This window comes from Euprymna scolopes, chromosome 24, assembly GCF_053919585.1.
Source record: "Euprymna scolopes isolate OS-2025 chromosome 24, ASM5391958v1, whole genome shotgun sequence".
Classification (NCBI taxonomy): Eukaryota; Metazoa; Mollusca; class Cephalopoda; order Sepiida; family Sepiolidae; genus Euprymna; species Euprymna scolopes.
Genome location: NC_136505.1, coordinates 107151873 through 107176283, shown reverse-complemented (window position 1 = coordinate 107176283; position 24411 = coordinate 107151873). Strand labels below are relative to the sequence as shown.

At 33.5% G+C, this 24411-nt stretch overlaps 1 protein-coding gene across 1 annotated transcript in view; it reads right to left on the bottom strand.

Moving 5' to 3' along the window:
- Positions 1-24411, bottom strand: part of LOC145246542 (tRNA (guanine(6)-N(2))-methyltransferase THUMP3-like) — a 613480-nt gene that overhangs the window by 11943 nt on the left and 577126 nt on the right. The window contains exons 6-8 of the mRNA XM_080108145.1: positions 17517-17604; positions 14279-14292; positions 5418-5565 (exon numbers count right to left, since the gene is read on the bottom strand). Coding sequence (XP_079964271.1) covers positions 5418-5565; positions 14279-14292; positions 17517-17604 — 250 coding nt within the window. The remainder of the gene's footprint in view (positions 1-5417; positions 5566-14278; positions 14293-17516; positions 17605-24411) is intronic.

The window sequence follows — 24411 nt, the reverse complement described above, 5'->3', positions numbered from 1 at the left end:
AAAAGAACCCCAAATAAAATGGAACACGTACATCAAGTCTGTTGCCCAGGTCGCTAGAAAAATGGTGGGATCCTTCTACCGCTCCAGAAGATATCTCACTACTGATGCAATTCTCTATCTGTATAAAAGCCAACTACGTCCAAGGATGGAGTACTGCTGCCATATCTGGGCTGGAGCTGTTAAAAACAGCCTATCTTGCCTTGACAGAGCACAAAACAGACTTCCTGGCTTAGTGGGGGATGCCCCTTTTCTCTTCCCTGTAATCTCTCTTCCACAGAAGAGACGTTGCGAGCCTGTCTTTGTTTTAGCGTTATTTCCATGGCAAGTGCTCATCCGAGCTCCAATCTCTGGTCCCCACTCGCCAATCTTTTGTGAGAAACACCAGTCTAACTGAAACCACTGTCAGTAATTTTTTCCACTCTTTATCTGTGCCTAAATAAAAACGTAGATTCCATGAACAAAGCTTCTTTCTTAGATGTGCACGCCTGTGGAATTCTCTTCCGTTTGCCTATTTCCCACCTGACTACAACTTGAATGTCTTCAAGTCCAACGTAAACAAATTCCTGATGAATCGCCCCCTTAAGACACTTTATCAAATCTCCAATACTAATGATTACTACGACACTATCCCACTGATTACTGTACACGCAATAACCCTTATCCCAGAGTGGCTTCTGGGCCTTGATAAGTGGTGACCCCCATGTAAAAAAAAAAAATGTCTATTTATAGCCGTCTAGTCAGTCCCCAATGATTATCTCCAAACCCCATTAACTCTCACTCAACCTTGATTCCAATCTCTCTGGGGACTCCGCGCTGGCAACCGTTGTCAACTGACCCAAACTGGAAACTGTACCTAAACTAACTCTAACCGCTAAACTTATTGACTCCAAATCGGAAATCCTGTTCCTGGTCTTTTGTCTAAGAGCGACTCATCACACATGATTAACCCTTCCAACTCTGCATGGCTGATATATCAGCCCTAGCAACATAGCTAAAAATATGACATGGTTGATATATCGACCTTCTAGCTAAAAATATGACATGATTGATATATCAACCGTTCTGTATTTTTAGCTATGTTTCTAGGGCTGATATATCAGCCACGTAATCAAATAATTTTGCTAATTGCCTTTTGGGCTAACTATTGCTTAATTGGGTCAGGGTTAATAGATACTTTTATACTTGCGCTACTAATCACTCCTAGCTGACTATTCGGAAACTGACCACTGACAATGAGGCGTTTTCCTGTCTCGAGAATTCAAAAAGATCCCCCCACTCCCATTGTCTATTTACTTTCTATAATTTTGCTCTGTTAATGAATCATCTCCCAGAGATTATATTCTAGGCCTGACCAACTCTCATTCAACTTTGGCACCTCTAAGCCGCCAACCATTGTCAACTGACCGAAACTGCAAACTGTTGTAAACTTACTCCGACCCCTAAATTTATGAATTCAAAATCGGAAATCCTATGTCCGATATTTTGTCCACCACACATGATTAATAGATACTTCCACACTTACTCTACTACAAAGAAGCTGAAATTTTGGGAATATTTATTGATTAATGGCATTGTAAAAATTGTCATTGTTAAAACTATACAAAAATATAAGGTATCTGAATTATCACAAAGAGATTTCTTAATTCTCGATCTGAAAAAAAGTTGCTAATGAACTCCACAACAATATACAAGAAAGTCTGCACTTGTCATTTTTTCAAAAACCACAAATTTAAGCTTCATTTAAAAAACCTATACCTCATTTGTTTTGCCTTTTGTTCCTCTATAATTTTACCTATTCATATTTGACTTTTAATTGAAGTGTTCACGTCAATTTAAAAAATTAAATTAAGAAGGCAAAACGAAACTCTGTGACAACAAAAGAGCTTAAAACCACCTTAAAATATCCACCTTCTCTAATTGTAATTGATGTTCCAGGTTATAAACGTAACATTTAGTCCATATGCTTTGACATTCTCTTAAATCTCCATCTTCCTGGTTTATCCAATTAAGAAATTGGCCACTAATTGAAATGTGATGAGAAAACAGTACGAAAGACTGTGCAAAAGTACCAAAACCCTGGCAGTGTTCATGATGCCCTAAATTTGGTCATCCTAGAGATACTTCTTACAGAGAAGACTATGCTATCAAGATCTGCAGCCTCAAAAACAGATTTGAAACAGCTCCTCAAATCCAACAACAGTGCAATCTTGTTAAAAAGTGCTCTCTTTCTACAATTAAGAACAGGTTGAAGGAATTTAATTTTGCGCAGGCCAATTATTTCTGTCATAACAGAAAGCATTGTCTGAACTTTGTCAGATGCAATGAAGATCATGACTGTTCATACTGGTTGAAACTAATTTTTAACAATGAAAGCAAGTTCAATAGGCTAGGCAGTGATGGTAGGCAGTACATCCGTCAAAAGAAGGACAAATGTGGTGGAGGTTCAGTTTTGGCATGGGACGTCATTAATGCCAATGGTCCATGGCCTATAGTTCACTTGCAAAGTTGAATTAATTCGACCAAGTACATTAATATGTTGACTGAGCATTTTCTACCCTACTTTGGCTGGAATTTGGATGATAATCCCATCTTTATATAGGATAATGCTCACATTTACACAGCTGGCAATGTCAAGAGGTTCCTTGAAGAGTATGATATTCCAGGTTTGGATTGGCCTGCACAATCTTCACACCTCAATCCTATCAAAAACATATGGCATTACATCAAGCAAAAGCTACGCAATGTCAAAATTTCAAATCTTGATTGGTTGGTTGGTTGTTTTTGTTTTACGGCATATCAACCCTTTTCGGGTTATTTAATGCCGAATCCAGTGATTTTAAAGAAAAAATTTTTTTAATAGAATATATTTGTTGTTTTCACGTCAGTTTCTATTTAACCCATAGTTGGGACCCTAACAGGTACTACCACTCCGGGTTAGAGTGGACCTGGGAGCAATGGCAATTTAAGGTGAGCTCCACACTCCCCAAAGCTCGCAAGCTAAGGTCTCACCATCGGATATAGTTTAAGGTCATATCCAGGACCCCCATTGAGGGACTTTTACCCTCAGCAAGGGGGCAGTCGGCGTATTCTAATGCCCCACCGACAGGGCCTCAAATCTGGAAGAACTTGAGACAAAAATTAAATAGAAGTGAGATGTTCATTCACCAAAGTATTGCCTCTGACTAATTCAAGGAATGCCCAAAAGATTGCAGGCTATGCTACTAAATATTAACTAGTTCATTGTGTTTCTGTTATATTTGTGTTGCATTAATGTTCTAAAGTTACATCTAAATAACAATTTTCCATTGTGCAGAGTATATTGTTGCCTTATCAGTTTGAAGTTAATTTTTTAAAATTGACGTGAACACTAGGATATTTCAATTAAAAGTCAAATATGAACAGATAAAATTATAAAGAAATAAAAGGTGAATCAAATGAGGTACATGTTGTTTAAACAGTTACATTCAATTTAACTTAAATTTGCGGTTTTTGAAAAACTGACAAGTGCAGATTTTCTTTTTTAGTGTGTGTGTGTGTACATATATATATATATATATATATATATATATATATATAATATATATCTATAATATAAAGGTGAATGTGTGTGTGTTGTGTCTGGTCACGAATAGGCTCCTATATTGTTGACTATTTTAAAAAACTGATCACATATAATGATAGATGTATCGAGACACAGGAATGGATATGTTTGATCTGGCAGAACGGTGATTCATTAAAATTGTGGGGTCTGCGTTCGCACCTGGTCCACAAAGTATGGAAATAAAAAATTTAAAAATTAAAAAAAAACGTTTACAAGTGTTTTTGATATAGATGTACATAAGAATACTTTGATAAGTATTTTTTAACTTAAATAGGGATGGTATAATAAAATTGTGGGGTCTGTGTTCACGCCTGGCCTCCACAGAATGGAAATAGGCACAAACTTTAATAAAGACTTTTCATATCTATCTGCGTAAGTATACTTTGATAATTATGTTTCAGTTTGAAGAAATATGGTATAATAAAATTATGGGGTGTTCGTTCGCACCTGACCTCCCTAGAATGGAAATATGTTACAAAGTTTAACAAGGTTTTTTAATATAGATCCACAGAATATTATGATAAGTGTTTCAGTGTGAACAGGTATGGTATAATAAATTATGGGGTTTATCTATTTTATTTTTACTTTCATCATATTTTGCTTTGGTTTTGATACCCCCAAATTCGAAGCTATCTCTTTACAACCCTTCCTTTTCATAACCTATCATACTTTAATAAATCAAGAGTCCATTTTCTGTAGGCTGTTTTTAAACCCAGTCAATGACGGGTACTTTTACTAGTATATATATATATATATATATATAAACTCGCTATATTTTTGTGTATGTCTGTATGTCTCCATCTTTCAAAATGCATCTCCTCAGAGACACAAGGTCACAGAGTAATGCGAGGTGAGTCAAATGATTGCGTTTTTTTTGTGGAAGGCTGTTTTATATATATAATTTGTAACTTGGCAGGCATGCTGAAATATACATTTAAAGTTGGTTCATTTTAACTATTTCTTATCTATCTGACAATAGCTCAAATGGTAACAACTAAGGCTGGAGCACTAAATGTTTCCAGTTAACAAAAAAAAATATTAAGAAATTTATCTGCAGGGTTTGAACCTACAGACCACGACATATTAAAAAAAAAAAAAAAAACACATAAATTTTAAAGTTTTATAAAATTCTTTTAAGTTACTGAACAAAAAATTAAATTTATGTGCAGAGTTTGAAACTACAGACCACAAATAAAAAAAATACGCTATCAACTTACCCACAGTGGAATTTTCACAGCCTATTTAGTTTTATCATTGTTGTTAAGTGACGATGATAGATAAATTAAAATAACGGTTTCGATTATCAATGATTATTGGGGGTATTCTGAGACAAAACTTAACTAAGATCACTTCCAAACTTGGGCACTAAAGTTCTGTAAATTTTAAAGAAAATCCGTTCAGCCGTTTCGGAGTCTGTAAGGAACGAACTCACATACATACAAAGTTGCATTTATATAATTGTAGAGATAAAGCATAAATTAGACATACACACATATATATATATGTGTGTGTGTGTATATATATATATATATATAACTTTCAAATTTTTTTTTTTCTGTAGATGTTCATTGATCCACATGAAACCGGTCAATCTGCAGTTTTTGATCATTTTTTTTCCTGTGTTTCATTTGTTTTTCCTTTTGTCTTTTTCATACATTTTATTTCCACGCCATTTCAGTTTATGATATAATGTGTATTTTATCCTCATATGTACACACACACACACATATGTGTGTGTGCCTGTGTGCGCATGTATGTGTGGATTACAAACATTTGAACTTTCTCCCAATTGGCTCCGATAAGAACATTGACTTACCTTAAACATACACTTCTTGTCTTGGGTCAGCAGACACACCCGGCCAGAATCCAGTTTGGCCACTCGAGCCATTTCATGCATGACCGCCGGATAAAGTTTCCAGTTATCTTTTCTGGAACCAACTCTGCCAAAACAACGAATGGAACATTTATATTCATGCATATCATTTTTTTTTTAGATAACGCTTATTTGGATTATTCAGACTACTGTTCTCATCTTTTTACAGTATTTCAGCCGATGTAATCTCCAACCTGCTTCAGGTATTTCTTGCCACACTCGGGAATCTGCAAGAATTTGTGACGTAATGGATAAAGTACTGAGTAAAATTCAGTTCTAAGTGACACTCTTTAGGAGGTTGAAGATGCAATCCTCAGTGTGGATAATACTAAGAATATAATCGCTAATTATTTAAGATTTCTATCCGGTCATGACTGACACAATGAGAGCAAGCTACCCTGCGGTTTATTTAAAATGGTTCTGATTGAAATTTGATACAGATTCCAGAGTTTCTTGTTTAAATTTATTTTATGAAATGAAGAAAATATTTGGATTCTTTGTGTTATTTCAGTTATTTTATGAATGCAACCAATAATTGCTCTGATTGATACCTCCCCTCTCCCTCAAATTGATAATTTGTCATTCTAAGTCAGACTCTTTGGGAGGTTGAAGATTCAATCTTCACTGCAGGCGATACAAAGAATACAATCACAAATTACTAAAAACATCTACGGGGTCATGGCTGACGGAACGAGACCAGATAGATTATAGGATTCTGTGCAGATTCCCGAGATCAACAGAAAGATTTCCGATGGTAACAAGATACACCTGAAGAAGGTCAGAGGTTATTTTGGCCGAAACGTTGCGAAGAAGATAACAGTAGTTAAAATAATCCAAATTATAAATCTTCATCAAAAAAATTCTTTCGGATTATTATTCTCGTCTACCTTGTTTTTATTGACAACATGCAATTAACCCTTTACGACCTGGTTGAACTAATTCGTTCAGGCGTAAATAAATGAATATAATGCCATAAATAAAGTGGGAATCAATTCAAACACGCCTTGTACGCATTAGTTCAGTATCTGGGTAGATGCCAAATACCTCCAGATTGCAACTATTCAGTGTGTCACCATCTAAAATTAAGAATAAATATTTTCTTAATCCTCTAGATCATAATTCAGGCCATAAAGCGTTAATGATATAATTTTTTTTTTTTTTTGTTACTTTCCTCCCCACAATGGCAGAGTTAGATATGAGGTCGATTTTTAATGTGGAGGGAAACCAGCTCCCCAAAAGGGGGCACTCTGGTTAGTAACAAAAATACTGTGGTATGATTCTGCTGAAAATCTTGCATATGAAAGGTTTCTTTGCAAGTAACATAAAGTTTATTAAGCTTTTTATTTTTGAAAAGGACACGGGCACCACAAAAATGGTGCAAATCTGTTTTGTTTGCAAAATCAATCTTATTCGTTCTGGGAGGAGTATTCTTCTACTGTATATGCAAATATATTTTAATTCTGGTGATTTGCTTTGGGTATAAATTATAATAAAATTATAATAAATTTTTACACACACACAATATATATATAACTGCGTCAATCACTTTATTGCAGATTAGTAAAATATTAATATTTCACTAAGTATACGTCACAAAAAAATGAAAATTGTATCACCACATGACTTATTCAAATCCATGCGATATACATTAAGTAATGACATTTTATTTATTATCAAGTAATTTATACTGTCCATTGCTTTATTGTAGGTCTTTTAAAATGCCAAAAAAAAGGAGCAATTAACGGTTATCAAAAAGGAAAAGATTGTTGTTGGACTCGCAGAAGGATTGTTCATACAAAGATTTAGCTATGGAGCTGGAAAGGGATCCAAGAACTTTGGCTTTCTTCATAAACAATCCCAATACCAAATCCAGAAAGGATAAGGACACCAAGAGAAATCTTTCACATCGTGATATTTAGAAAATTTGTAGGAAATCAACCAAAACCCAAACAGCACCAGGGTTCCCTTTTTTTTGCAAGAGCTGGAATCACTCCAAGATTCAGGCAGGTCCGATGTAATGTGTTGAATGATAATGCAAGGAACATCAAAACTATTCCAAGGCCTCCATTGAGCAAACAACGTAGGGAAAAACGAATGGTTTGGGCACAGAATTACATGAAAACGGATTTCCAATGTGTTCTATTTACATATGAAACCTGTGCTAATCTTGACAGTTCGGATGGATGGACCAAAGTTTGGAATTCGAATGGGACTCCAATCCCTTACAGAGTTCATCGGCAACAAGGAGGTGGAGGCATCATGTTTTGGGCAGGAATCATTGGGAATAAGTTGGTTGAACCATTCCGAGTTCCAGAGAGGGTAAAACTTACCAGTAATATGTACACGCCTTTTTGGATTTTTTTTTTATATGGGGGTCACCACTTATCAAGGCCCGAAGGCCACTCAGAGATAAGGGTTATTGCGTGTACAGTAATGAATGAGATAGTATTGTAGTAATCGTTAGTATTGGGGGTTTTGATAGAGTGTTTTATTTAAGGGGGCGGTTTGTCAGGAGTTTGTTTATGTTGGACTTGAAGACATCCAAGTTGTAGTCAGATGGGAAACAGGCAAGCGGCAGAGAGTTCCACTGGCGTGCAGTTCTAAGAAAGAAACTTTGCTCATGGAATCTACGGTTGGATTTAGGCACAGATAAAGAGTGGGGAAAATTATTGACAGTAGTTTCAGCCAGACGGGTGTTTCTCGTGAAAGATTGGCGAGGGGGGACGAGGGATTGGAGCTCAGACAAGCACCTGCCAGATGATTTTTATGCATAACAATGCACCATCCCATTCTGCTAGGGTGACTGCAGCCTTCCTTCAATCTATGGGCTTCTTTGGAGAAACCCTCATGAGCTAACCACCGTGTTCTACGGATCTTAACCCCATTGAACATCTCTGGTCAATAGTGAAAAGAGGTGTTTATGAGGGAGGAGAGCAATTTACTTCAAAGGATGCCCTGTGGAGGAAAGTAGTTGATGTTGCCAGAACCATAACTCCTTTTCAGATCAAGCAATTGGCTTTCCCAGGGGACAAAAGGTTGTTTAAAGTTATTTAAAAAAAAATGGTGGATATGACGATAAATAATTAATTTATTTGAGGCTTAACACCTACGATGTGCTTTTGTTTATTATTCTTTAGCAGAAAAATATAATAAAAAGTTTCCATGATTAGACATTGTATCTTTGCCCTAACACAACATTTTAAGAGACACGTAATAAAGCGATGGACAGTGGAAATTCCTTGATAAAGAATAAAATGTCATAATTTTGCGATTATCGCATGAATTTGAATAAAATTGTGGGAAATAATTAACCTTAAAGCAGTCATTTGATTTTACAATTTTTATTTTGTTGTGACATATATTAAGTGAAATATAGATATTTTACTAATCTGCAAAAAAGTGATTGATGCAGTTATATATGCCATAAGCTGGGGTGACTCTTGCCACCCATGGTGACTTTGAGGCATTAAAAAATAAAAATATTAATGCGTAAATAACATAATTTCCAAGTCTTTTTACGATTTCATAATTTTACAGACACATTATAGTGCAGCAGCAAATATTTACTGCGGAGTTATTTATACATTGTTATTTTTAGTTTTAGTTTTCTTAATGGCTCTAAGTCACCCTGGTGGCCAGAATCACCCCCAGCTCACGGTATATAAGCTCTATTTAATGCTAAATATTGAGCTGGTCTTTGTAATTGATTTCTTCATAAATAAATCTTATCTATATAAATTTAATGTGTGTTATTATTATCACAAAAAAAAAAAGCAGGCTCCTTCAGTCTTAGACAGACTATGGATGGATACCCACGAAGGGTTGCTGGCGCGTTAATTTTTTGTGGCAAGAGGTGTGCAATCTGCAACCACACTTCTCCTGAGACGACATTGTTAAATACTAGTGGCAAGTGAAGTACAGGACGACTGGAAACAAATGGCGAGATAAGCGGAGAGCACATACAGTACCTAGAATTCCCAAATGGTCACTCATCTGGTACTAACCAGGCTCAACGTTGCTTAACTTTGGTGATCTGACGAGAACCGGTGTGTCAATGTGATTATGAGGTATATGCATTATAATATATATATATTATAATATATATATATATATATATATATATATATATATATGTATATATGTATTTTATGATATAGAATAAGGCGTTTAAGCGTTATTTGAAATTAAATTTGTTTTTAGATAGATAGGCTCCTTCAGTCTTTGACAGACTATGGATACCCACCATAGGGGTGCCTGCGTGCGAAATTTTTGTGGACGCAGGTGCGCAATCTCCAACCACCTCTCTTCTGAGTTGACATTGTTAAATACTAGTTGCAAGTGGAGTGTATGTATAGGACAACTGGAAACAAATGCCGAAATAAGCGGAGAGCACATACAGCGCCTAGAATTCCCAAATGGTCACTCATCTGGTACTAACCAGGCTTCACGTTGCTTAACTATGGTGATCTGACGAGAACCAGTGTGTCAACGTGATTATGAGGTATATGCATTATAATATATATATATTATAATATATATATATATATATATATATATATGTGTGTGTATGTATGTAGTGATTTCAAAATAAAAAAGACTTGGGGGTCATCAGTTAGAGTTAAAACCAAGATATTTAGCTTTTCTAGCACTATTCATTACTGTCTAATCCAAGTTTATAAACATATAAAAACTTTTATAAATAAGGTGGTTAAAGATATAAATGTATATTTGTGCATGTGTAGAAATAATATGTTTAGTCGACTTACACTTAACAAGTTCCAATGTTTTTCAATTATCACAGCTTAGCAGCGATTTTTACCGGCTAAAAATCAAATTAAATTTGTTCCACAGGTACAAATCCCCTATATATCAAGTTTCAAGTCTGTAGATCAAAAATTGACAGAGTAGTTTGCTAGAGATCGTTCCTTAGACAGACAGACAGACAAGGCCACTTTTACATATATAATTATAAAACTCTGTGATCTGTCCAGGCGACCTTGCTTGCTTGAATCTTGTTTTATAATAGTTGTATTTCTGTTTGTTTGTTTGTTGACAATTTGATTACTATGTACAAAAGGTACACTGTTTGACAAATTAATTTTCATACTGAAAACGGATTCCAGCATGATTTCTATATGTATTCAAAGGATATGTACATTTAAGGAATAATGTAATTTGCATATTACAAAAACAAAATCCATTTTAATGATTAGCTCTATGTTATTTATTGTTTGTGGTAATAGAATTGTTAGAAATATTATATAAAGTTAATTTATTTAGTTTATATTCAATTTATTTTAAATTATTATCAGACTACACCAGTCGCTTTTAAAAACGGAAGTCTCTTTAGTTAAGTAGTGAGGGTTATTTCCCGTTTAATTTTCATAGACGAAAATTGATGTATTTTATGCTTCCATAAATCCAACATGTGGTCCACTTTCAGGAAAATTGTAAGAAGTTAAGATATTTAGTGTATCTTAAATAGTATGGGACTAATACCTCTGACCACTAATATGTTTCAACCTAACAACGCTAGTATATATTATTCTAGGTTAGGATATTTCAGAGGCGACACAGCCAATGAATTTTACAAGAAATACAAAGTAGAGAACAAAATATACTTATTATTCATCTTTGCATAAACAATTACTCATGATTGTGTAGCAATACCTAAAATGTTTATGTAAAAACAAAAAAAAATGTGTGTATATATATATATATATATATATATACATATATATACGTTTTATTTTAAACAAAAGCTAAATGGAGGCCATCTAGAACATATGCTGTAGAACGGAGAAAAAAAGGCCAAAGACCCTAGTGTATTGATGTGATGTTTTGAATATAATAAACTACTTATGGCCAAAGGTTCATTTCATTCGGACAAAACACTAAGAAACATGACCTAATTAGAGTTGGGGCCCGTTTTTTTTGGGGGGGGAGGTTCAGCCTGTATATATATATTATTTTTTATTACCGTATCTTTCTGTTAAGTTACATTATTGTTTCAGCTACTTGGCCGTTTTTTGGCCGTCTGTAGCTTCCTCAGACTTTACTTTTATATATAGTTAGCTCACAACAGCCATGACAGCAAGCAAATTGGAAGTCCAAGACTCAAGTTTCGCCCTCATTTGGGCTCATCAGTTAGACATCTCCAAACATGGTATTCAAAACCCGAACCTCCTGCATGTAAGGTGAGTGCTCTGCCACATGAGCAAGCAAGCCACACACAAGTAAATTTTAAGTCTTGCATGTGTTGCACGTTTACTCATATGACAGTATTTGCCTCTCGTTTTGTTGGCTGTCATGGCTCTTGTGAGTTGCGATTTTGTTTGACTGTGGAAATAACGATATTCTCTGTCACATTCTGAAAAACAAATAAATAATATATATATATATATATATATATATATATATATATATATATATATATATATGCAGTAAAACACCTTTAATTTGAACTTCCTCTAAAGTTGGACGTCCTCTCATTTGAACTTCTAAACCTGGACTTTCTCTAAACTTGAACTTTCTCGTCATTAAAATTGTATTAGCATATTTGATGCGGAGTTGCAGTAAAACTGTTTACATGGTTTAGTCAGATATTGCGCAGAAATGTTAATATTGGTACTATGTAATTAATGTAGATTAGCTATTGATAATTAATTTACACTAACTGTAATGTTTTATTTTAAAGATTGCTATATTTAAAATAGTGTAAAACAACCCATCACAATGGCTTGCAACTCTAAAAGAAAACAAGTGACACAGACTTTACTCTAAAAAAGTCAAATTATAGAAAAATTAGATGCTGGAGTTGAAAATAACGTTATATTGAGAGATTATAAGATTGGAAGAAGTACACTGTTTTACATCAAAAAGAAAAAGGAGGAAATATTGAAGGCTGCTCCCTTCTCTCCAAATAAAAGACATGTCAAATGAAGGACTCTTCGCAGACCAAAGCAAGTTGAATTCGATCGAATATTGCATGAGTGGTTTGTAGCAAAACGGAATGAAGGTGTAGCAATATCTGGGCCCATGTTAATTGCTAAAGCAAAATCTCTTAAGGAAGAGTTAAATATCGCAGAAGTTATGAAATTCAGTGAAGGCTGGCTTAAGGGCTTTAAGAGTAGACCTGGTATAAGACAATTAACAATGTCAGGCGAACAATGGTCTGCTGATACACATGCAGCATCAAATTATTGTGACAAATTCAAGACGATAATTGCCGATTATGGTTTAACACCAGAGGATGTTTACAACGCTGATGAAAGTGGCGTAAATTGGAAGTGCTTCCTTACAAAAACATTAGATGGATCCAAGGAGCAGAAAATAAAAGGATTCAAATTAAATAAAGAAAGACTAACAGTGATGGTATGCGCTAATGCTTCTGGAACTAATAAACTTAAGCTTCTTATCATCGGCAAATCAAAGTGTCCCCGAGCATTGAAAGGAGTTTCGCCTTTGCCAGTATCCTATTATTCTTCACGAAATGGATGGATGAATCAACAGTTGTTTAAAAAATGGTTTTTGCAAGAATTTTTGCCAGTTGTCCAGAGGCGTTTTCTTGAATTAGGTAAACCTGATTCAAAGTGCTTGCTTCTGTTGGACAATTGTAGAGCACATCCTCCTGAGTCAGAACTAGTGTCATCTTGCGGGAATATTTTTGTGTGCTACTTACCACCTAATGTTACTTCTCTCATCCAACCTATGGATTAAGGGATTATTTGGAACTTAAAATTTTTTTACAGAAATGATTTCACGGTGAATATGATAAATACTACCGTGAGTATAAGCGATTTTCAGCACCATTTTACTATCAAAGATGCCATATTTTCTCTCGCAAGTGCATGGAATCAAGTTCGAGCAATCACATTAACAAAAGCATGGGGTAAATTATGCCCAGTGCGAAAGGCTTCTGAACTGAAAGAATCAGAGAATACATCTGGTCTAGAAAAAATTCTTGAAACCAAACGGTTACCGATTAACCACGCTGTTCTTAAATCACTTAATGCAAATGATGTTGAAATGTGGGTGCAACAAGATGAGGAAACTACTGATCAATATCCTGAAGGCAGTAATGGTGATGAAAATAGCGACAGCTCCCATTCTCTTGACCCTAATGTAAATAACCAAGAACACTCTGATGAAGCAATATCATGGAATGATGCAGAAAAGTCCATGGAGACGGTTATAAAATTTCTAGAAAAAAGTCCTTATTTTAGTGACAACTATGTTTTGCAAGCAATGTCACTCCGAAGAGATATAATCATAAAGAAGCTACAGAACCAAGAAATTGTAAATTTTCGTGATCGCTTACGGAATACAATGGTAACGCCCGAGAGCTCAATCGACGAAAATAGAAACTGCAATGAGACTCATTCAATGAATAAATAAAAAAAAAACTGTATTTTACGTAAATATATGATTTTTGTAGATGATAACTTAGGTAATAAATACCTAACAAGTAAGAGTAGATTTAATTTATTTTCAATGTTTTTGTTTCTGGTAATAATATTTAACAATTCTTACTTGCAATATATCGTAAACTCAACTTAATATATACTTGAAGTATCATATAGCAATGAATTTCATTTACTATTTCTTAATTCTTAGAAAATTAAAGTTAACTGCAGCACATTTTTTTATCACGAAACTTGAACAGCATCCTCTAATTTGAACGAAGCGGATGTTCGAATAATAGGAATTATACTGTATATATATATATATATTCACATACTGTTAAATTCTGTACTTTTCATGAAGTAAAATATATTAGTTAAGGAGTAAAAAAGTAGAATTACCTTTTTCCAAAAGGCTGAAAAATAAAAAAAACAAAAATAAATAAAAATTTGAATAAAAAAGTTTTCACTGTGATTGCAATAGAAATTAATTTAAAATTCATTATAAAGAAGAAAAGATAAAAATTCTTCCATACATAAAGTAACAAAAAGCATCAAACATGAAAACAAAAAAAAAATATTGAAAAGCCCCCCCCCTCCCTCTCCGGGCGCAGAAGTTGTAGATGCTGAACTAGGGGGGGGGGGTTGCGATCAAAAGCTACTTTGACCAGAAGGGGCTACAAAACTCATGCAAGCAAACTACCTTTCCCTTATATATATAATCTGTGTGTGAAAACTTTTTCTGCACAAAGTAGAAAATATCTATAAATAGAATGGGAACTATATATATATATATATATAGTCTTATTTATAGTATTCCGAATTTTATTGGGTTTATATGAATGAAAATTCGGTAATCGTTCATATACCAATAAGTTTTAAGTCCAAATGAGATGACTTAAGCTGTAAGCTTCAAAATTATCATATTTCATAATTGAGCATTCATATATTGTTTGTACAAAAACCAATATTTCAAAGAATGGGTTGATAGCAACAAATAGTGTATTTTATTGTTAGGTACAATTGTTTCAAGACTATTCGGACAAATTCAAACATTATGCCATTTGAAAATTTTCAGCCTTTCGTCAGAATAAAAAACACTTTACCAATGAAAATTATGAAATCCATTTTCCATTTTTGTTGCTATCAATCTATTCCTTGATGTCTTGATTTTGTTAAAACAATATATATATATATATATATATATATATATATATATATAAAGTCTCTATCAAACTCCTTTCTCAATATTTGGTCTGTGGAGTTGAAATTTGATATATAGGGTATATGGACCTGTAGTGCTCTTGCTATTTAGTTTTTAGCTGGCAAAAGTTGCTGCTAAGGGGTTAATATTGAAAACAAAACAGTTGACCTTGGAAGGGTAAGTCGAATAAAACATTATCCTGCTGTTCAAAGCTTCAAAATTAAGCATTCAAAGTCGCTTAATTTTTAAGTGTTAAATGTTGAGGCATTATGTTGAACAAAGATGGTGGCACTAAATCAAATCGGCGAAGAATCAATGCAATCACGATCTCGAGTATTGAGTAATTCTTAATAACAAAGATAGCGGCGAAGAATCAATGCAGTAACGATTCAGTCATTTCAAGACAGAGGTTGACAGCGAACTGACCTGAATCCAAAATTCGATATCTTTATAATGAGGTTGGAGGCTTCTCATTGGTTGATTATCCGACCCTCAGTTATAAATAAATTCGTAATCAAAAACATTTTACCCCCCCCCCCCCCACTAATTTTTTTTGATATAATGAAAAAGTCCTTTCAGACTCAATTTGGTTTGATAGTGTAAAAAAATAAATAAATAATTTTTTTTTTTTTTTTTTTCGGAATTTGTCTATTCTCATTGGTCCAAAAAATATATATATATTGGTATGATGTGGGTAAAAAGAAGCTATTTTTAATCACATTTTTTTAATACATATAAATATACAGATATACATACTTTCAAATATATATATAAATTTAAATACATGTATACACTTTTTTCTTTTTTTTCCAAATATACATACAATTTTTCATTTTTTTGTTAAAGAAAAACTCGAAACATTTTGTTAGATATTTTAGTTAATTTGGTTAGGATTGGTTGGTTGTTTTTGTTTTACGGCATATCAACCTTTTTCGGATTATTTAATGCTGAATCCAAAGATTTTGAAGAAAATTTTTTTAAATAGAATATATTTGTTGTTTTCACGTCTGTTTCTATTTAACCCATAGTTGGGACCCTAACAGGTACTACCACTCCAGGTCAGAGTGGACCTGGGAGCAATGGTAATTAAAGGGTGGCTCCACACTCCCCAAAGCCCACAAGCTGGGGCCTCACCACTGGATATAGTTTAAGGTCATATCCAGGACCCCCATTGAGGGACTTTTACCCTCTGCAAGGGGACAGTCGGTGTATTCTAATGCCCCACCAACAGGGCCAATTTGATTAGGAAGACAAGAAAAAAAAAAAAAAATTGTATATATATTTGAAAAGTATGTATATCTGTATTTTTATATTCATCTGCTGGTAGCTCAGACGGTAATGACCCTGGATAAATAATGACTAAAGCTGGGATGCTAAACGTTCTAGTTTCAATTCTAGCAGATATTACCCAAGTCATATTTTTTTTATAACTTTTGAAATGATTACTATATATATTGGGTACAATATAATAATCAATTGAGAATTTGCTCTATAATAATTAATAAGAAATTTGCATAAATTAAAAATAATATTCAGGCGTATTTTATAGCTTGGCAATGCTGGGCGGCCTGTAAGTATTATATATAAAATATTAGCGTGGCCTGAGAGTATGAGAAAAAAAATAACTTATTCAATAAATTATTTCAATAAAAAAGAGAAAGTGTTTCCACTTGAACACTTTTCTTAGTCGGAATAAGTAATTCATAAAAAAAACTTAAGCAAAATAAAATATGTTTGTACCAATAATATAATTAAAAAAAAGGGAAAAATATGATTGTCTAAATTAAGTAGGTGAGATGAATTGTTACTTGGGTTTGACTTTCTAAGTCCAAAAAGATAACTTTATATGTTAGATATATAATTCTTGCACGAAGTAAGACGGCAATTCCAAAAGTAATGCATCCTATTTTTTAACTAAAAAAGTTGAAGAGTTACAAAGACATGGGTGTTACCATTAAAACGAGAGACCTTTTTCTGCTCCAGAATTTATTTCTCTACATAGTTACTGCCATTCTCAATGCACTTTTGCCAGCGAGAGGTGGAAGCGATGCATTGACGTCCGGAGCGTGCTTTGTCACCACTCGTAAATCAATGAACCCATCTCCTAACATCAGTTGCCAGTGAATGCTGAACAGTTTGTTCTTTTTCTGAATGTTTCTGTCGAACGTCTTTCTTAGAGTCTCACACCGTTAACATCTACAACAGAGAGATGAATGCATAAGCTCAGTCATCATAACAATGCAATTTGCAATCTCCTCTGATCCATTTAGGCGGAATAAATAAATAGGAAGCATTACTTTAGAATGCGCTGCGTAATTTTACAAAAAAAAAAAAAAAAAAAAAGAGAAGAAAACATTTCACAATCTTAACGAAACAGCATGCGGTGTTGTGCTAATGGGATGGGGCATGCCAGGTGATAAAATATTAAATATTTACCAAGTCTGTGATGAAGACATCGACACTCTGATCAGGCAATGGCATTTTGCAGGCATTCCAGCGGAGAACAGACAGCGACAGGTGAGGTCTGCATCCAAGGAAATAAAAAGAAACAAGAAATGTCAATTTCAAACTTAGACAACAACAGACTATGATTTTCTTTTTAAGTTTCTTCCTCAGAACTGCTAGACTTTGGAATTCCCTTCCAAGTTCCTGCTTCCCCATCTGTACTAACATGCAGAAGTTCAAGTGTAATGTAAACAGACACCTTGCTGCTCAACTCCCTACATGGTATCCCTGCAATAATATCCCAGATAATATCCCATCAAAATGGCACCGTGCCTTGTTTGGGGTGAAAATGTAATAAAAAAAACAATTTTAAAAGAATGTTTTTGAAAAATGGTGAATCTGTGAGAAAAAGGAAACAAGAAATGTCAATTTCAAATTTAGGCAACAACAGATTTTATAAATTTTTTTTTTTTTTTTTTAATGCAATTTTTTAAATTTATTTTTATTGGTCACTGATTAGCAAAGCCCCTGGGGTGAGGGCCACTCCAGAATAAGGATTAAAAAGATTGTCAGTTGGACGATGATTTGAAACGAGTAGAAGGTTACTGTTGTGGTGAAGATGAATGTTTGGATTATTCAGACTGCTATTCTCATCTGTAGTGTTATTCAAACGTTTCGGCCGATATAACCTCCAACCATCCTCATGGAATTTTGAACACATCCACAAGAACCTGTGATGTAATGAATGAAGTAAAGGGTCCGGCAAAAAATACCTCCCACATTTTAAACGGTATTTTTTTACGACCTGCCCCAGCGTAGTATAAACACCCCCAACCACTCCATGTTAAAAACGGCTTTCAGAATAAACGCGCCCCATCTTCCCATGTTAAGAACGGCTTTCCCAGTTGGGGGGCGTTTATTCCGAAAGCTGTTCTTAATAGGGGATGGTTGGGGTGTTTATAATACACTGGAGCACGTCGTAAAAATTTACCTTTTAAACTTTCAACTCTAAGTTGCTAATGAATTTATACAAATGCCAATGATGTTTTCATTTAGTTAATAACTTGCCAATTTTTTTTCAGGTACCCTCATCAAGCAAAATGGTTCGGACTGGTGCAAATCGTGCTTTTACTGAAGAAATTATTTTTTTCAAGAACGGTGAATCTGTAACTGCAACACAGAAAGCTTTCCGAGTTCATTACAAGCTACAATATTCAAGCTGTGAGATTTTCTGTTATCCAGTCTCCTACACGTTCAGCTTGCAAAAATGCTTTGGATTCGGGATTGTCTGATGAGACAGTCAGAAGAATTCTACACAATGATATGTAGTTCAATCCATACAAATTAATGATTGCTAATAAACTGCACAAGCGCGACTGGGAAGAAGATCGCATGTCAAAATGTGGGAGATATTTCTGCCGCATCCTGTACATAGTAAAACTAGCCGTAAGTTACACTCTCCTGGAGGTTGAAGGTTCAATCCTCAGTGCAAGTGACACACAAAATACACAATTGCTACTTTTACCCAGTCATGCCTAACAAATTATGAGCATGCTACCTTCATGGATTCAATAAAAGGTTCCATTTTAAATTTTTACAGAATTTCCTTCTGGTACACTGTGAACAAGACAAGGCCAATAATGTAGAACTTTTGTCATCTAAGGCGGATTTTACTTCCATTTCAGTAAATGAACATCGGTCTCTCTCTCTCTCTCTCCAGAGTCAATTCTCTCCATTTTCAATCAAATAGGTTCCCCTTTGTCAACTAAGCTCCAACCCCTGTCCCATCACCACAATGTTGCATCTGTGTGCTTGTTTTACAAGTATTTTAATGGAATGTGCTCTAATGAACTCGTTGCACTTGTACTTCCTTGACGTACATATCTCCAACAAACCTGCTTAGCAACAAAATCATACCTCTTTACTCGAGGCCCTTAAATGTTTCTTCTCTCGAACAGCTACACTTTGGAATTCCCTTCCTACTACCTGCTTCCATGGCTATACTAATATGCAAAAGTTTAAATGTAACGTAAACCAACATCTTAATCTTTCCTAGGTAACATGGTCCCAAATAGTAACCCCTTACGTCCAAGTGGTGATATGCCTTGTTAGGGTTGAACGCGAGTAAAAAAAATTAAAACCTTGATTAAAATTCTCAACAAACGTCTCCTTGTGTCCTTTTCTTCATGAAAAGAAACTTGTTTCTATAGTAACATCTAAATGAAACAGCAACAATGAAAAGAGGCAAAAACAAAAACAAAAACAAAAAAAAACGAGCACATATAAGCACTCTCTTCCACATATGCCTAAAGAGCGTCTCATTAGCTTGTTATTGACAACATAATAATTGATTTCTAAACTAACTGTTGTGCTGTTAGCGGTTGAATAAACGAAAAGAAAAACACAGTAACAATTAAATAAATATGTATGCCACAAAAATATATAAAAGGGGTACTTGGGCAATATCTTTGCTCACTGCTGGACTAGTAGTGACGACCCATACTCTTCACGTGTATGTCTCCGACTTTTTTTTTTTTTACATAGGAGTCAACACTTATAAAGGCCCCGGAGGCCACTCGAGGATAAGGGTCATGGAGTGTACAGAAGTTAATGGGATAATATTGTAGTAATTGTTAGTAATGAAAATTTGTCATTACTTAAGGGGACGGCTCATCAAGAATTTATTTACGTTGGACTTGAACACAACAAAGTTTTAGTCAGCTGGAAAGCAGGCAAACGGAACAGAGTTCCACAGGCGTGCAGTTCTAAGAAAGAAGCTTTGTTCATGGAATCTACGTCTTGATTTAGGCACAGATAAAAAGTGGGGGAAATTATTGACAGTGGTTTCAGCTAGACGATAGTAAGGGGGGGGGGACCGCAACACTAACCTATCTCTGGCCAGGTCTTTATTTGTCCCTGTTCCATTAAAACATAATAAAAATCTGCTGCAATCATACCCTTCATCAGAATCAGGATTATGATGATGGAAATGAAGAGTGAAGCTTAAAAAATATGACAAACAATGAACATTGCTTTCCCTCGAGTCAATTCTCTGCTAATAAAACCTTCAGAAAACGTCTCCTTGTGTCCCCCTTCTGCAAAAACAGGCTAAGTATTTAAAAACTGCAAAAAACAGGCTAAGTATTTAAAAACTGAAAAAACAGGCTAAGTATTTAAAAAAATACAAAAACAGGCTAAGTATTTAAAAAAATAGAAAAACGGGCTAAGTATTTAAAAAATACAAAAACAGACTAAGTATTTAAAAAAATACACAAACAGGCAAAGTATTTAAAAAAATACAAAAACAGGCTAAGTATTTAAAAAAAAATACAAAAACAGGCTAAGTATTTAATAAAAATACAAAAACAGGCTAAGTATTTAATAAAAATACAAAAACAGGCTAAGTATTTAAAAAAAAATACAAAAACAGGCTAAGTATTTTAAAAAAAATACAAACACAGGTTAAGTATTTAAAAAATACAAAAAACAGGCTAAGTATTTAAAAAATATACAAAAACAGGCTAAGTATTTAAAAACTGAAATAAAACAGGCTAAGTATTTAAAAAATACAAAAACAGGCTAAGTATTTAAAAAATGTACAAAAACAGGCTAAGTATTAAAAAATACAAAAACAGGCTAAGTATTTAAAAAAAATACAAAAACAGGCTAAGTATTTAAAAAATACAAAAACAGGCTAAGTATTTTAAAAAAATACAAAAACAGGCTAAGTATTTAAAAATATACAAAAACAGGCTAAGTATTTAAAAAAATACAAAAACAGGCTAAGTATTTAAAAAATACAAAAACAGGCTAAGTATTTAAAAAATACAAAAACAGGCTAAGTATTTAAAAAATACAAAAACAGGCTAAGTATTTTAAAAAAATACAAAAACAGGCTAAGTATTTAAAAATATACAAAAACAGGCTAAGTATTAAAAAAAATACAAAAACAGGCTAAGTATTTAAAAAATACAAAAACAGGCTAAGTATTTAAAAAAATACAAAAACAGGCTAAGTATTTAAAAAATACAAAAACAGGCTAAGTATTTAAAAAATACAAAAACAGGCTAAGTATTTTTAAAAAATACAAAAACAGGCTAAGTATTTAAAAAAATACAAAAACAGGCTAAGTATTTTAAAAAAATACAAAAACAGGCTAAGTATTTAAAAATATACAAAAACAGGCTAAGTATTTAAAAACTGAAAAAACAGGCTAAGTATTTAAAAAATATACAAAAACCGGCTAAGTATTTTAAAAAAATACAAAAACAGGCTAAGTATTTAAAAAATATATAAAAACCGGCTAAGTATTTAATAAAAATACAAAAACAGGCTAAGTATTTTTAAAAAATACAAAAACAGGCTAAGTATTTAAAAAATATACAAAAACAGGCTAAGTATTTTAAAAAAATAAAAAATCAGGCTAAGTATTTAAAAAAAATACAAAAACAGGCTAAGTATTTAAAAAAAATACAAAAACAGGCTAAGTATTTAAAAAAAATATAAAAACAGGCTAAGTATTTAAAAACTGCAAAAACAGGCTAAGTATTTAAAAACTGCAAAAACAGGCTCAGAAAACGCACAAATGCAGAGAAACAGGAAAGTATAAAAAGAAGTACTGGAAATGTAGCAAATTTACAGCGTTTAGAAATTTACTTCTAAGCTAACCTATCTCTTCCCAGGTCTTTATTTATCCCTCTTTCATTAAAACATTAGTATGGTAATAAGAATCTGCTGCAATCATACTCAACCTTGACCAGAATCAAGAATATAACTGACAATGAAGAGTGAAGCTTAAAAAAAAAAAAATGGACTAGAAAAGGAGAAAATGCAAAAATGGTCTAGAAAAGGAGAAAAATGCAAAAAAAAGGTTTGGAAAGCATTAAAAAAAAAAAAGAAAAAAAGATTTGCAGTCTTTTTGTGATTCTCCATGCACCATGGCATTTTCCGAACAGAACCAGTCTCTAATGGATACAGCTAATACGTCCTGGCATGAACGAAGAGCCATATCTCGAATATTGATAATGTATCTCCACAATCGCAGATGCCCGTGCTAATTTCTTTCACCGAAATGAAATGCCAATGGAATGGCCGCTTCTCTCAAAGAACTCTCGAAGACTGACTTCATCTGCTCGACATAAAATTTTTGCCGATACAAATTGATATGAATGGGTGTACACATTTGATTGCCCATTCTATGTCCGCATTTATGAAGCACGGCTGCTCCAAAAGAGCATTATGTCACATGCATAATATTATATACTAGATGTATCCGGCGTTGCCCAGTATTAAATATAAACAAAAATACCGTACGTATTAAACGTAACGTAAAATATATATATCAAATTTCAACTCTGCAGGCTAAATATTCAGAGAGGAGGTTGGTAGAGAGTTTTCAAACATACTGACAAGGTCACTTATATATATATATACATATATATCAAATTTTAGTCATTCAATAAATTTAAAAATGAAAAAGAATATAAAAATTTTTATATTCTTTTTCATTAACTTACTTAAACTTTTGTAATATTCCATGTCTCACTGACTTTAGCAAATAAGGTGTAAACGATTATAACTATTTGCTAATATTTTCTCCTCTGAAGAGATGGTAGACATCGAAATCCTATAGGATAAGAAGTTAGAATATTTCAAATGTATTCTTTGTCTTACATAGAATAATAAAAATCTTTTGATATGAAACTCAAACATTTCACGTCATAAATTTTTAAATTTATTGAATGACTAAAATTTGATTTATTTGCTCTATCTTGTATATTGAGCAATTTTTATTTAGGTGGGAAAGTACTTACAAAATATTACTGCCAATAATATTTTGTAAGACTTCTAATCACAGGTTTTCATACCAGTTGATTGTTAGATAATTTTATTCTGAAGTATATATATATATATATATATATATATATATATATATATATATATATATATGACTAGCAGATGTACCTAACGTTGCCTGGTATTAAACGGAATGTTATATTCTTGTAAAACAAAACAAAACAAAAAAAAATAGCAAACTGAGACATGTGCATGCAAGTATTATGTTTTTTTCTAAGTAAAAAAAAAAAAATACTCAAGCTGAGATCGAAACCAAAACTTAAAGATAGTGAGTCTAGTACAATAACCATTAGACCAGCTTGCCACGTTTAAAGAATTACTTCCAAATCTCGTGAAACATTTGACAAACAGATAAAAATCTGATGACCCCCCCCCTCTCATGTACCAAGTTTTTAATTTAAAGCCCTTAGCAACCCGTTTTTCCGGATGAAAACTGATTAAAAAGTTTTCCACGTGTCTGAATACTCTATATACCAAACTTCAAATCTGGAGATATAAAATTTGTTGAGTGTATAGGTTGAAAAGTGTCCACACACACATTTTCATATTTTATAGATATATAAACTAGGAACCGTTCCTGCCCGGCGTTGCCTGGGATTAAACAATATATCAATACTTAGGAATAGAAAAATGGTAACAGATTCATCAAAGAGTAGAAAGAAGTAGAGAAGACAAAAACAAGACAAGACCATAAGATGTTCAGCTTAACATGCTATCCTTTAATTTATAGACATTATTTTCAATCTGTTTCAAATTAAGGCACTTCTGCATGACAGTGATATGAGGCGAATGTGTGTATTTTAGTTTCAAGAACCGCCAACAGATGTCACTTGTCAGCCAAAGAACAGGGGTCGATAACTCTTCCTTTTCTAAAAGTTTGTGCAAGCTAAACTTTTGCCACATTTTTATACAATCTTTCTGTACAAAAAAAAGTAAACAAACGAACATACAAGGAGGCAGAATAGTGGGAATTTTATAAGATAAAAGTCGCTCAAATGAAAGATAGATGCGACCTCCTTTTGTAAATCGG